General features: G+C 44.6%; 1 protein-coding gene across 1 annotated transcript in view; it reads left to right on the top strand.

Annotated features, from left to right (window-relative positions):
• The window catches only part of LOC147703273 (uncharacterized), a 155,636-nt gene that overhangs the window by 16,731 nt on the left and 122,442 nt on the right, over nucleotides 1–16,463 (top strand). Inside the window, exon 4 of the mRNA XM_086929484.1 lies at nucleotides 15,647–15,706. Within this exon, the coding sequence (XP_086785610.1) occupies nucleotides 15,647–15,706 (60 nt within the window). The remainder of the gene's footprint in view (nucleotides 1–15,646; nucleotides 15,707–16,463) is intronic.

Genomic DNA, 16,463 nt, shown 5'->3' on the forward strand with positions numbered 1-16,463 from the left:
TAGCTGACCCACCCACCTCCTCTCCCCCGGTAGAGGAGTGCCCTTCATGCCACCATGTTGCTGGAGATCTCTTCAAATAAATTGCTTCTGCTAATGTGATGGAAGTAATTTTGCAAGGCTGAATCTGGGCGGCTGCCATATTTTGCCAAATTCCCAGAATTTTGTTTCTGCAGAAGTAAACCCAGCACATGCGTTTATTTCTGCAAAATAACAAAACAATGGGCCTGATGTACAAAGGACTGTCTCGCTATTAGATTGTTATAGTTGAGTTCTGTGCCCACATCAACTATACTTAGCCAGGCCATAGCAATCACTCTAATTCATGCTAATGGCAGGACTTGTCCTGTTAAATCTGAAGCAGCTCCTTGTACAGCAGTTTTTTGCCATGACATTCTGCTTGAAGTGCTCTGCACCCTTTTACTTTCCCTGCTTTCCCCCACTGTCCAAACTTTTGCCAGTTATCATTATTTCCTTTTTTCACTTTTAAAATACAAGTCAACAGTCCGTCTTTGAATCTTGTAGTGAGTGCGTTGACAACATACAAAAACATACTCTGTTTTTTCTGAGCACTCTGTCTTAAATCTTGTAATCACATCTTCAAAACTATGAACTGTAGTACCTGTGTCCTGTTCTGCAGCTCCTCCTGTTATCAACTCTTCATTTTCCCTTGCGTCCTGTGACCTAGGACCAAAGAAACAAAACTGGACATTGTCACAAACTTTTTCCACCTCTGCCACATTACCATGCAAAAGTGCCCTATTCAATTCTCGTAAATCTAAAGCAGGAGTTTTCATGCAGTACAGCATCCTAACAAACGTTTGCATTGTTGAGTGGTGTACAGCTATCATCCTGAAATGATAAAAGGTGCTTTGGCACATTTTCTTTGATAAACAAGCTAGAGAATGTCCCTGTAAATTTGTATGATTTTATAACCTTGCAAGGATACAATCCTTGTAAAGTACTTATTTTGTGTTTGAAACTTGACCTTGGAAAGACATAGAAGTATTCTTAATATATCAATGGATTGCTGTAAAATACTACAAACAGTACTACAATTCCATTTGAATATAGGGTTATGATTGTGCCATCCCTGTAACTCTTCTGCAATAACTTGTGTTGCATTTCTAGGTACTATCACCTCTTTTCCTATAGGAGTGCCATTCTTCATTTCATAACATTGTCCTCCTTTATCAATATCATGAAATAATGTGCTATCCTGGAGGTAGCTTTCTCCATCAAAGAAATACTGTATACTAGAAGTATGTATCCATTCTCCACTAAAAACTGTACAAAAGTTACTTCCCTTCACTAATCTTTTCTTCTGGTTGTGTCTTCTCATGCACAACACAATTTTGACAAGTCTTCATTCAATTTATAATCCAAATGAAAAGCTTCCTCTTCAAAGCAAAGACCTTATCAACTACTCCCTCAAATCTTTCTTTCTGCTTCAATGCCTCTCTCCTTCTTCTGAACTTCTTCATATTTCTCAGTAGATTTACAACCACACTAATACAAAACATCCTGGTTCTTATGTCCTTAAACTGATTTAGTCTCCTGGTTAAAGTGTGTCCACCTTTGTTACATGATTTCCTGTTCTTGCACCATACAATTTTTCCACTCTTATTCTTTCTCATAGTTTGGTTTTTATTTTCATTATTTTGTAATCTTTCTAAATGGCTATGTACATTTTAAAGAAATTACTTTGTTCTCCGACTAGTAGATCTTTTTTCTTTCACCACTTCTTCTACATTTTGCCCCTTTTGTGTCTCGGTTCTGCATAGATACTGTGGTTGCTTGTGTTGCTTTTTCCTCCAAGCTTTTGTAGGCATTCTAACTGTTGTAGGTATGTAGATATTGTTCTGTAAAAAAAGTGTATTTATATTTTTATTCTAGCCAACAAACCAACTACTTTACTTCTGACTTACACATAATACAAAAACAGTTTTTATGTTATCCTGCAGTTTTAAATATGCAGTTAACCTAGCTATATAACTCAAATATACTTACTTCAATATAGCAAACACCAACCAAAACACAAAAATGTAGGGGTCAATGTACAAGAACAGCCACTAACTAATGCTAAAGATAGTTAGCAGCAGTTTTCATAACACTGCCTATCAACAAAAACTATCACACTGTTAGCGATGTATTTACAACACGTTGCTACATGGAGATAGTTTCAGGTAGCTGAGGTAAAAACTGCTGCTATCACTAGTGTGAAGGCAAAAAAAAATTCTGATGTTAGCAGGTGAAAACTGACGAAAGGCCCATTAGCGGCAACAAATCACACAGTACTCAGCCCAATGTGACATTTTTGCCTCTAGAGGCAAAAATAGCCATAAGTCCACCTCCAATGAAAAGTAGGAAACAATACTAAGGAATGCAGAATGGACCAACCAGGACCAAGTGCAGCACAGATCAACAACCCCCTGAAGACCGGGATCACCAGCCTGAGTCCCAGGGGAAGAGAAAATTCAGGGCTACAATCATGGAAAAAGGTTAATCACCAGTGATGAATCACATATTATTGTGCTCTCCTTGCAACACCATACCATCTAAAACTTTGAAAGGCCATACAGTCCCCGGGGCCCGGAGGCCTCGCTGGGCCTGCGCATGGACCTGGAGTAGGCTGCAGAGGAGCTTTGGAGTTGCTGGGCCATGGCGGTAAACATTGAGGCATCAGCAATCACCCTTACCTGGTGGTGAAATCTGCCAGTTCCGATGGAGACACATTGCTGACCTGTGGGAGAAGACTGCCTGGTGCCCCTTGGAGCTGTGATTGATAGGGTGCTTCTATGCACCAACATAGGGAGGACTGCATCTCATACCACACTCTATACTGGGGTGCACATAAGAGATTACCAATGGTGGCCCGTGCCTCTCTGCAACACAGGCCAGAGTATGTTGCACTTGCCGGACGCTGTGGAGGGTGAGGCCACTGAGCTGCCTAGAAATTGTGTGGCACGAGCGCTGCAACATTTCACCTAATGGGGCCCTCTTGCATCATCTGCACCAGGAGGTTTCCCTATGGACTAGGAGGTGACTGCTATACACAGGCATGTGAAATCCTACCTGGCTGAGGCTCCTTCTGGCTGTTGGAGAGAGTACAGAAGATTGTGCCACAGTGTCAAAGTCCAGATGAGGAGAAGGTGGGACATGTAGCTGAGGATGCCCGGGTCAAATCGGGCCCGGGCCTAGCACCTGTCAGTGACGCACCCCCTGTGGTGGATCCTCCACTGTGGCAGAAGAGCACCACCCCACTGCTTTAAAGCAGTACAAGAAGAGGAAACATAACATGATGGCAACTTTCTGATGTACTCATGCTATATTTCCTTTGCATGCGGGAGGGTGGTTGGGGCTGCTCTACTCATGGAGCAGGGCAAGGGTGGAGTGGTATGCCCACTCAAGTGCCCAATGCCTGTTTGGTTGGCCCTCTCAGGCCACCCAAAGCAGTCATGCACACTTCACTGTTTGCAATGCAGGCTGCATTACTGCCTGCATGGAGTACATGCCCACCCATCCAGCCCCTGGCTAAACGCCCTTTGTCACAGCGCTCAACAACAAACGCAATGCTGTATTGCAGCATTGTTGTTGGCTTAGGAGAGGGAGACTGGCTGCCTGCTCCCTGTTCCTGGAAGCAGACTCAGAAGCACTGAAGATGCAGGACCCGGCCTCGGAGTATTAAATATTTAAATATATATCTACAATGCCCGCTCCCACCCACAACCCCACCTCCTCCACTGTCCTCTCTCGTGTTTCCCACCTCCCAGCTGTCCAGTCCCCCGTAGCACTACGTAAAGGCGGCCGTTGTGCCACCATGGTCAGCAGGTGTTCCATGGGTGCGCCAAAGGCAGGCCCGTTTGCGTTCATCCGCCCCTGGACTGCACCCAGCACCAAGAACCCTTCCTCTCGGACATTCCACTGCTACGACGCTAACACCCCTGGACACCACACCACCTGCCATCTAGCAACACTGTTGAATTCTCTTGCACCCTGCTCCTTTCAAAATTGCAAATGCACCTTCTGCCACATCAGTACACCATAGCCTATTGCCACCCATCCATCCAACAACACAGCTGAGTGGCTCAACTGCATTCTTCTTTAGGTGTTGTCCCCCAAAAACACGCCACAGAAATCTGGGACCAACTTGATGCCACCTCTTCAGGCATCTCCTTCTTCACAGAAACCTGGACCAACCTCTGCTCTGGAATGGACAACGCCATCATCATTATCCACGATGGCTACAAATTCACCTGCATGGACCACCCCGAGCGCCCAGGAGTAGCCATTGCAATTGTCTACAAAAACAATCTGACTGACCATATTGCGGATATGTCACAAAATCACAAAAAAAGCAGACAGTCAATGGCCACCAGCACATTCAAAAATGATAACTCAATATATATATATATATATATATATATATATATATATATATATATATATATATATATATATATATATATATATATATATATATTACCTACTGGCGGTCGCCAGTAGGTATATATAGTTAGGATTTTTTCTCTATGGGACTTTTGAAAATTCTATGTCAAATAACTTTGGCGTTGATAGACGGAATTGGCTGAAATTTTCAGGAAACTGGCACAGTTTGTTTCTGAGCAGCCCCTAAAAATTTGGGGGGGTTTCGTCAAGGGAGGCCGAGAAAAAAGGGGGGTCCCAAAACGCGTTTTTAACATTGAGTTTTCCATAGGGCGGTTGGCCTCACTTTTAGCTCGAACGGCTGAATGGATTTGCACGAAACTTGGCAAAATTGTAGGGACTGTTAGCCCGATGTGCCTTTGCTAGGTCTCAAAGTATGTGCTCCAGTGGATTTTGAGAAATTAACGTTTTAAAAAACAGATATATCTGTGACAGCGTCCCGGGTAGCGCTCCGGTTCGCGTACTTTTCGCGTAACGGAACTTTGCGAAGCGAAGCTGATTGGCTCTCCGATGTCTGTCAACATTCTAAACAGACCGGAGCGGCCGCCGTCTTGTCTCTCGGTAGGATCGAGAGACAAGAGGAAGAGAAAAACGAAGGGGGAATTTAATGAAAGGGGGCAAGGTAGACCCCTCTTGACCCCCTAGGAATGATGTTGGGGTTATAAAAGGGTCCCGTGGGAAAAATAAAAAAAATTTGATTTTTCACGGTAGAAGCGCTTCCCGGTTCGCGAACCGGTAGCGAAACGGGAATTCGCCATTTTGTGTTTTGATTTAATTAAATTACAAGATGGAGGAAAAACAATGTGTGAAATGGGTATAAGGGGGTACAGGAGACGTATCCTGAACCCCTATGTTTTCTGAGGGTGGCTGAGGCGGCTCATATATGTTGATACATGTCTTCCAGCGGCTGCGCGTGAGCGGATTTTTTTTTTTTTGCTGCGTGACGTCTGTTAACGTTCGATTCGAAGGAAATCAGGAAGTGTTGACCCGCATTTTGTCACTGCGAGTAAATATATTGTTAAAAATAATTGTTATAAATTAATCCGTATTGATAAACATTGTCTGCGCCATCTTGCCTTTTTTCCAATGCCACAGTTTTGTCGTGCACGGCAGCCATTTTAGATGCCTTGACCAGACCCACTCTCTGCACGCCGCCGATCCTCAGCATGGCCCCCCACCCTCGCAAGCATCTCCCCCACGCACTGGTCACCCACGCTCTCTCTCTCAAGCATGGGCCATAAACCTCCTCCCATCTGCGCTGCTCTTCCCTGAGAATCACACCCTGTGCCCGCCCAACACCTCCCTTTCACCCTATTCACTACCGCACCCTCTGACACTCCTCTTCCTCTGTGTCCGATTGTCCAGGCCGGTTGCAGGCTATCACCTAGCCCTGCGGATGTAGTTTATGGCCCCAACTGTAAAGAATCACTCCTCTTCAAAGGAGTTACAGTAGATCAAGGCCCCAACCCCATGAGATCCGTCACACCACATGCGTTCCTACTATCTGATAATGATCCTGTATTGTGATTGGGGAGGGGATTCTCACTGTAAGGGTGTGTGGGACCGAGCCTGAAGCGGAAGATTCCAGGGATGCCTTTTTGTACATCAAAGTCTTCACAATTATGTATCACATTAAAAATATCTAGCACTCCAACAAAGTAGTAGGATTATAACACTTTAATAACTTATAAATATATACAACGCTTCAACAAAGTAAACACGTTAAAAAAAACATTTTAAACAACTATTTACATGGCAGCCTGCTGCAACATCCATCTCAAAGCAACAATGGGCTGCTTTGGTCTGTCTTTTAGTCGGCAAAATCCGTCGGCCTGTGAGGTGGTGTCAGTAGCGGACCGTTGTGCGAATAGGCCGAAGAAAGCACAACGCGTCGAGATCAGGACGGCACCGATGTGGTGTCCAGCAACTGTCTGGCCATCCTACAATGCTGCGCTGAAAAATGGCGTGGGGCGCCCCGGGGGGGGAGGCGGCGCGAACGGGCCTCCCCCGCCTCCCCAGGTGGAGGCTCCTCATCTGCAGTGGGGCGCCCCTTGGCATCCAACTGAGTTGCGCCCGCTCTTCCGGAACAGTGCCTCCCTCGGCCAGCTGAATTGCGCCTGCTCCACACCTTGTCCCACAGTCCGTTTGACCTGAAGACACGTCCTGCGGTGCCCTGGTCCGACCATCACATATACCTGCGCCAGGAGACGGCGTGGGGTGCACTAGAAGGGAGAGGCGGCGCGAACGAGCCTCCCCCACCTCCCCAGGTGGAGGTTTCTTAGCTACACCCCACCGCTTCACTAGACCAGCTGACTTGCACCCGCTCTTGCAACACAGTGCCTCGCTCGGCCAGCTGAATTGCGCCTGCTCTTGCTATTACAGCGCCTCACCCGCCATCCAGCTGAGTTGCGCCCACTCTTGCGGTGCAGCGATAGGCGGTTGCCACAGGACTCTCAAAATGGCGGCCGGTTCTTCGGATTTGGGCCTGGTCCACTAAAATGGCCCTGGGACACATTTGAACTCGGACGTTTGCCTGCTAGGGCATGGGCCCCATTCCCGAAAGCGTCCCCTCAGCCTTGAATATTCTACAAAAGTCATCGGGCCCGACTCCCGCAGGCTTCCGGTGGGGAGCGGCTGCCATGATTGCTTGCGGAATGGCCACGACGGAGCCACGAGATGGTAGTGCTCTCATGCTGACGCCAGCTTCAGTCTGAAACATCCAGAAACACTGTAGACTACCAATTCGATGACTTCCGGTGGAGCCCCAACGTGACCCGGTAGGGAAGAACTTGCCCTCCCCTCTTTTGACTGATGGTTCTTGTTGCCTGTCCCCTCTGTTGTCATCTAACGGAACCTTTTTGGACTGACGAGTGAGAAAAAAAAAGGTGGGGCTTTCATCATTTGGGAAAAAAAAATGTTCTAAACCAATGAGAAGTTTTTTTTTTAGGTCATATGACCAAGCCTTCCATCATTAGGAAACCAAAAGTAAAATGAACCAATGAAAAGTTTTATAAGCAAGTCACATGACCTGTTATGCGGCTTTGGGCTATTAAAAGCCTACAAAATCCGTTGGCCTGTGAGGTGGCGTCAGTAGCGGACCGATGTGCGAATCGGCCGAAGGCAGCAGAACGCGCCGAGATCCGAATGGCACCGAGGTGGTGTCCAGCAAGTTGCTGCACTGGTGTGGCCATCCTACAATGCTGCGCCGAAAGACGGCGTGGGGTGCCCCGGGGGGGGGGGGGAGAGGCGACGCGAACGGGCCTCTCCCGCCTCCCCAGGTGGAGGCTCCTCAGCTGCAGTGGGGCGCCCCTTGGTGTTTCACTCTCTATCCAGCTGAGTTGCCTCCGCACTTGCGGCTACAGTAGGCCGAAGGCAGCACAACGCGCCGAGATCCGGATGGCACCGAGGTGGTGTCCAGCAAGTTGCTGCACTGGTGTGGCCATCCTACAATGCTGGCCGAAAGACGGCGTGAGGTGCCCCGGGGAGGGGAGAGGCGACGCGAACAGGCCTCTCCCGCCTCCCCAGGTGAAGGCTCCTCAGGTGCAGTGGGGCGCCCCTTGGTGTTTCACTCGCTATCCAGCTGAGTTGCGCCCGCACTTGCGGCTACAGTGCCTCACACGCCATCCAGCAGAGTTCCGTCTGCTCTTGCGGCACAGTGCCTCACCCGCCATCCAGCTGAGTTCCGCCCGCTCTTGCAGCACAGTGCCTCACCCGCCATCCAGCTGAGTTCCGCCCGCTCTTGCGGCACAGTGCCTCACCCCTCATCCAGCTGAATTGCGTCCGCTCTTGCGGCACAGTGCCTCACCCGCCATCCAGCTGAGTTTCACCCGCTCTAGCGGCTACAGCGTCTCACCCACCATCCAGCTGAGTTGCGGCCACTCTTGCGGTGCAGCGATAGGCGGCTGCAAAAGGACTCTCAAAATGGTGGCCGGCTCTTTGGATTTGGGCCTGGTCCACTAAAATGGTCCTGGGACACCTTGGAACTTGGACGCTTGCCTGCTGGGCATGGGCCCCATTCCCGAAAGCGTCCCCTCTTTTGACTGATGGTTCTTGTTGCCTATCTCTTCTGTTGTCATTTAACGGAACCTTTTTTGACTGCAGAAAGGGGTTCTGGTCCGACCGCTGGTTGGTGGAGACATTTTGACTATATCCTGGACCTGCCCGGCCTCGCCCAAAATGGCGCCTGTATAAATGGGACTTGTAACTACTTGTTGTGTACTGGTTGCCCAGCCTTGATATCACGAGATACGTATGCAGTTTTGAAGCACATGGCGGGTGGGGACGAGTACTGATTGAATATTTGGACATTCCTATTGATATTAAGTTCTGATGTGTTATTGATTACTGTACTATTGAAATTTTGAATTAACGTCATCCATGGTACTTGCCCGCAAATGTATATCTAGATAATTTTATTGTAACTGGCCGTGTCGTACTTTAATTATAAAATGTACGTCCACCGATTCCGCAACTGTTAGACACCTTAGTTCTTGCAACCTAATGGCCCGCCCGTTACGTTCTTCTACAGTGTAAATGTCCCCTCATCATATACGATTACAGTTTGCTCCGTGACCGGCCCACGTGGTTATAGGCCCGTATTTGTATACTGACATTTTCACAATAAAGGTTTTGAAAACAAAACATGGTAGTAGTACCTAGATTTGCAAAGTTTTGAATAATAGCCACTGTTTTCGAATCAGTGAAAGGCAAGTGAAATAAAGCAGCTCGATTACATGACAGTTAAAAGGTATAATACGCAGGAAAGCAGAAAAGATAAATGGTCAAGGGCTGTTGTGTTTTCCACTCCTGCAACATAAAGTGATCGATAAGAATCCGATATTCATGCCTATCAGCGACTAAGACAGCAGGTCGAGCCTCTTTTGTTCAACTGCTCCCTCATGGGACGAAGAAACGCCCTTTTTCTCGAAATAGGAATATTTTCCTTGTAGGACAGTTGTAAATTTCCTGGGAAAATACATTAGCCTGGAACATTGTTAGTGATAAACTGTAAATGCATCTGGGTCCTTTGCTTTACAAGTCAGAGTGAGAAAAAAAAAGGTGGGGCTTTCATCATTTGGGAAAAAAAAATGTTCTAAACCAATGAAAAGTGTTATTTTTAGGTCATATGACCAAGCCTTCCATCATTAGAAAAACAAAAGTAAAATGAACCAAAGAAAAGTTTTATTAACAAGTCACATGACCTGTTATGCTTACGTTACGTGCTGCGCCCCGCGCCCCTGATCGCTTCCGGGAAGCTGCGCCTCGCGCACCGGAGCACTTCCGGGTGCGCTAACGCGGTGCGTCATATGACGCATTAGGCGACAACGCAGGTCCAGAATATAGTCAAAATGTCTCCACCAACCAGCGGTCGGAACAGAACCCCTTTCAGCAGTCAAAAAAGTTCTGTATATATATATATATATATATATATATATATATATATATATATATATATATATATATATATATATGTATATATCTCCAGAGTGCCCCTAGGGCAAACACGCACTCTGACAATTGTCATTAACAGCATTTCAGCATTTTATTGGTAAAAATGCTCCTCCAGGACAGAATGCCTTCACAGTCCCTTTAAAAATGCAGCTGCTGTTGCTGACACATTTCGAAGCTTCCATGCTTCTTTCTCAAAGCCTCGGCTTTTCACGTACGGCGTCAGACACACCCTTTCAATTAAAATAATACCACGCCCTGGATGGGCAGTGAATTATAGTCTTTGTAGTGTGTCCAATCATTCTCTACCCTGTTGCAAGCAAAGTTCCAAGCCCTCAGATGGACCTCCGTCCAAAAGTTGAATTTACGATCCAGTAACAATTGTCCCACCTAGAGTCAAAGCCAATGCGAAGCCTCGTGGCACCTATAAATCCAGGGTTGGTGCATGTCCTTACGGCAAGTGCAGCCGCGTGTTACATCAAGTTCCAGAGAGCCCCTAGGGCAAACACGCACTCAGACAATTGGCATTAACAGCATTTTATTGGTAAACTTGCGCCTTCAGGACAGAATGCCTTCACAGTCACTTTACAAATGCAGACACTGTTGCTGACGCATGCTTCTTTCTCAAAGCGTCGGCTGTCCCGTAAGGCAAAAGACACACCCTTTAAATTAAATTAATACCACGCCCTGGATGGGCAATGAATTATGGTCTTTGTAGTGTGTCCAATAATTGTCTTCCATGTTGCCAGCAAAGTTCCAAGCACTCAGATGGGCCTCCGTCAATTGGCATTACCAGCATTTTATTGCTAAAAATGCGCCTCCAGGACAGAATGCATTCACAGTCCCTTTAAAAATGCAGCCTCATGGTTCTTAAAAAAACATGTTTAAACTCATGTTTTTGTACTGACTTTCTTTAAAGAAAATCTTGGAAATAACTTTTCAGTTTTCGTGGTTATTTAGGGCTTCAAGATGACGTCATTAGCCGCGATGATCGTGGCTTTCCCATAAAGTGTAACACACATCTATTTACACATATTACAGTATTTTACACACTAGGGGTTTATTACTGTATTCTCTAGAGCCAAGTTTTTCTAGAGAGTTTCTATGGAAACCATCTCTCACACCTATTTTCCATTTTTGCTGTAACACCGGGAGTCGGGATGACGTTGGTAATACTGACCATCAAAAATATGTTGCAAAAATACAAAGCAAAAGCAGGAATTCACAAGTCACCACCAGACGCAAAAATTATAACTATATAATTAATTCTAACCATTACACAAGATAAATAACTATTTAAGTAACTCTATAAACATTTATCAGTGTCTCAATATCTCTATAACAGTGTGTATTTATAATTCACTGGATATGTCACTTGGTGCAAAATTCTTCAAGTGGGTCTGTGACTGGGAATATACAGCCTGATTCATCATTCTCCCGTTTTGCGAGGCCCTAATAGCGATTCATAGCGACTCGCTATTAAGGACTCGCAAAACGGGATTCATGTAGAAATTGCATGAAGTTATGCGATTCCTACATATTCCTTATTTGCGATTAGCAAATTGCTAATCGCAAATAAGGAATAACTCGCCTTTCATTCCTATGGGCCAAAAGGCCCATAGGAATGAATGGGGAGTATTCCTTATTTGCGATTAGCAATTTGCTAATCGCAAATAAGATAGCAATTTGAAGGGTGCCAGGGGTGTCCAAAGGACACCCTGCAGCACCCCTCAAATGAAATTTCACACAGGTGTTGCACACACACATGTCCAAAGGACATGTGTGTGTGTAACATGCAACTCAGAAAAATGCATTTAAATGCATTTTTCTGAGTTTTCGCAATTTACCACGGGGTCTGACCTCGCGGTAAATTGCGGCTAGAAATTGCGAATTCGCAAAATAAAATTGGATGATGAATTGCATTTAAGGAATCTCAAATAGAGATTCCTTAAATGTAATTCCTCGCAAAAATGCGAGATCGCAATTAGCGATTTTTACATTTGGGATGCTGAATCCCAAATGCAAAAATCGCTCTCGCAAAGGGCCAGATTCTCAGAATCTGGCCCTTTGCGAGCGCTATTTTCTTTGATGAATCGGGCGGATAATTCTGTGAGTGGGTATGTCAGTAGGATTATGAGCCTTCAGTGAGTCTGCGTGTGGCTGCATAAGTGTCTCAGTGGGTGTGTGAGTGTAAACATAAGTGTATCAGTGGGTCTGTTATTCAGTGCGTGAGTGTATGAGTGGTTCTGTGAGTTGTTGCATGAGTGTCAGAGTGGGTCTCTGAGTGAGTGCATGAGTCTTTGAGTGCAAATTGGAGTGGCTTCATGAACCTCTGAATGCTTATGTGAGTACACACATGGGTCTCTGACTGAGTCTGAGAGTGGGTGCATTAGTGTCTGACTGGGTATGTGAATGGGAGTGTAAGTTTCGCGTTGAGTCTGTAACAGTGACCGACAATAAAAAAAAAGAATTTCAGACACATAACTTGTGTCACCAACACCCCTATTTCTCAAACATGGGGTCAGAGTACCTCCACACTGACCCTTTTTGTTTCCATGACACGTAGAACTGACTTTGAAACTTTTTTTGAAAAGTTTTAAGATTAGTCAAACGACTCCTAAGTTATAGGCAAGTCAAAAAATACTTTTTCTTTGGATACTAGATACTAGATCCTTAATATAACTACAGATATATTTATATGTATATATATCATAAACTGAAATTGTGTACACTAAAGTAGGGTATATTGGAATGCTATAGAGTAGATTAGTGTAAAGGTTAGTGGTGTACAGTGCCCTTAAGTAAAGTGGAGTGTGGTACAATGCATTGTTGGAAAGTTTAATTGCGTAAAATAGAGGAGCATAGAACAGGGGCAGGAGGTTGGCAAAGTTTAACAGACATTCATCAAATGGGTGCAAAGGTATTACAGGGATTTTTTTTAAAACCCCTATCTCTGGTCACCCTAAATATAACTACAGAGTACAGCTACCGCTATTTGCCACACTACATTAACTATTCCTCGCCTCTCTACCATGCACTGTGTTCTGACTAGAAAAATTATTTATCATGTCATAAGTGTTTTATGTTTTCCAATAACTTCACAGGCTATACCTTAGGTAATATCCAAGGGTGTAGGTAGTGCATAGAGAAAGTTTATAGTTAATGTAGTGTGGTGAGTGAGGTGACAAGACTGTGAACGGAAGTGCTTGAGTGATATTACCTGAAATGTAGTGTATAAGTATAAATGTGTAAGTATAAATGTGAGTGAAAAGTATGGTTTTCAGTACTATGAAGATGTTGTGTAAATGCTAATTTCAACATTTGGTTGTGCATTGTAAGATATTTTGGCAGAAATAAGATAGAAAGGTGTGCGATATCAAGCACCAGTGCCCTTTCAAATCACTCTTTTGTCCATATGAATCCTGTGATGCCCCTTTATAACAGGTTTGCAACACTGCTAAATCTGGAAGCATGCGACTGACTAAATAATACCTTAAAAACACCACCTGATCCAGAGAATACCAACAACATAGCGAATATAGTTAATGATTTAAACTACCTAAAAATGATGTCCTGGAATATAGTGGGCTATAATCAGAAAAGAGCTGACCCTGATTGGCTAGCATTGGTAATACAGCATGATATCACATGCTTTCAAGAAACATGGGAAATTGGTCACATCCATATGAATAGCTATTCCTCCTACCAGACACTTGCAGCACCCTCTGCTGCTGGTCGACATAGTGGGGGACTATTAACCCTTGTGTCTAATGCAGTGGGACCTAAGATAAAGATGATTGTAGCCACTTCACCTTACTATCAACTACTAATATGTGAAGTATCTAAAGAGCAGGAAGGGTGGAATTGGATTATTATCAATTTCTACAACAACAACTTCGGTATTAATATGCCAACAGTATTTCCCCCCATGCAAAGGGATATTAACCTGCTCATTAATTCCCATCCATAAAACCTAGATATAAACTGGATGGGTGATTTTAACTCACATAAGTGGATGCAAATGGCCACAACATCCTGAAATATGATTGATAATTATGGGGAGTGAATAACAAAACGACTGAGCTGTTCCTTAAGGAAAGAGAACGGTCACGGGGATGGAGGGGATAGTGCTCAGTGGAGGACTACCCTGGGTATCCAATTTGTTGGATATAGTGGCCTCACACACCCTTGCAAGTGTCATGCTTCATCATCTGCAGTGCTCCTAGTTGGGCAGGCGGTGCAATGTCCAACGGGCTCACCTCAAAGAGGGGCTCTTTAGCGGAGATCTTTTATCCAACTGCCTATGGGTGAAGTGTTGGTGAGGGGCCAGGAGAGAGTGGATAGTGTGGGTGAGGATAAAATGTGGCACAAGATACCTGAGAACAGTTTATTCTGGTGGTCCTCTGCCACAAGTAAAAACAGAACGTAGTCTGTAATCGCTGGAACTTAGGTTTCCAAGTCACGATACAGAACTAGCGTGCAACAAGTGTGGTCAACATGTTTCTCGCCTTAGTACATTGACTGCGGTTCTTCAGGACCTAATAAATAACTACTATCACAAAAACATGACCTATCAAAGTATCAGTTTACAATAAAGTTCATTGGTTGTACTACCTGATTGGCACTGCTCTTGCCTAATGGTTAGAGTGTGTAGGTGTCAACAGTACCCAGTAGGTCTGACATCAAGGGGGAAACCATAGTGGTTTAAGGTTTCATCTGCCTCAGTCAGAGCCCGTTGTGCCTACCCTTGGCTGCCGGGTCCGGATAGTGGAGAGTGCCCTCTTCATTTTAATCTTAATGAGTATGGAGATAGTCTTAATAGACTATTAATAACCCTCAATCTTGAGATTATTAACCTTCGCAACAATACCACAGAGCAGCTGAGACTAGTGGTGCATGTTTCTTACATTCACAAATAACTTTTTTTGCTTTTAGTGACCATGCAGGGATCACTACGTATATGCAATGTGCCCAATGACCAAAATCCACTCAGAATCCTTTTCCTAGACCCCTTACTGGGAAGAAAAATGGAGTCACTCTAAAATGGGAAAAAGTTTAATACCCAAAAGTTTATTGGAGGTGTTCTTTTTAAAATGAGAGAAGACATTGATTAGTGCTTAGATTTAAATCCATTTGTTATAACAACACTTTTAGCCTTTGATCACATTTTAGTGGGAATCAAAAGAAAGTTTTTTTTGTCCAAAAACACACAACCCACAATGGTAGGCAAGGTAGTTTATTGGTGTTTGTTCAAAAGCCCTAAGATTACTCCATCCGGCTTGGGAACGATCCCACGAGACATCACCCTGGTGAGATCCCTGCTTTGTAAATACGACTCAGCAAGATTGCGAGCATTTGAAAGAGTAGGCATGAGAGAAATTACAAAAAACAGCCATAATGCGTGGTGGTAAAGGGTTCTGGATTGTAATAAATGACCATTTTTTAAAAGCAGATACAGATATTACCCTTTAAAACAGTATTTGGGAATGATGAGGAGGTACCCACTTTGTCTATAGTCCTACCAGTACACCCCTTACAAAGCCACTTATCATTTAACCTTGAAGTAATAATTCATGCCTTGACACAGTGCAATAGGCTAAAAGCACCGGGCCCTGATGGAGTCCTGGTAGATTTTTTCTTAGATAACCAGGAACTTTGGGCCAGCTAATATTATGTATAAGTATAGCTATGCATTGCAAATGTAATTTTATTCTTTATTTTTTGGATAGTGAACTCTCTTTTTTTTCTCTTTAAGGATCCGAAAGCAGTAAAGCAAGAGACAATAGCGCTTCTGCAAAAAGCGGAGCTCCTGACTGTAAGTCATCAATATTTTAATATCCGTTCTGAAAGATTCAGTGTGCATATATGTAAATTGAAGGAATGACCCTAAGAGTCAGGATTCTCATCCAGACAATACTCACACCCTATTATGACTTTTATATCATTGAAATCTTGGAATTCTCAATGTTAGCCCTATTAAATGGAAAAGTACAATATTGTGAATTAGCCATTCGTATGGTTTTTAATGCCATCCCCTGTAAATACTCCCACTAGATGTCATTATTGTAGCATATGTCTTTCTACTTTCATGATGTCCCATTTGTCTGTGTATTGCAGCAATATACCTGTTGGACTTTGCCCTCTGTGCAGGGTCATCCCTAAACATTTTGCCTTCCCCCTATATTCTCTCTGACCTGTTTTTGTTGGTATAATGACTCTGGACACTTTACCACTGCAGATCAGTGCTAAAGTGCATATGCTCCCCCTACTGTAAAATTGCTATATGTGATTGGTTTCCATGTATGGCTGATTTGGTTTACTGTCAGACCCCAGTAAAGTGCACCATGAGTGCCAGGGGTTGTAACTCCAAAAGCTGCCAGTGGGCCTGCAGCACTGGTTGTGCCACCCACAGAAGCAGCCTTGTAAAATGTGTCTAGGGTCTGCCATTGCAGAACCTGCGTGCAGTCTGGCACTGTCATGCTGACTGGGCAAGTGCACCCACTTGCCAGTCCCTAAACCTTCCCTTAGCTTCATATTAGTCACCCCTATGGTAGGCCCAAGGGCAGGGTGCA

The sequence above is a fragment of the Lissotriton vulgaris genome, chromosome 7 (assembly GCF_964263255.1).
Source record: "Lissotriton vulgaris chromosome 7, aLisVul1.2, whole genome shotgun sequence".
NCBI classification, from domain to species: Eukaryota; Metazoa; Chordata; class Amphibia; order Caudata; family Salamandridae; genus Lissotriton; species Lissotriton vulgaris.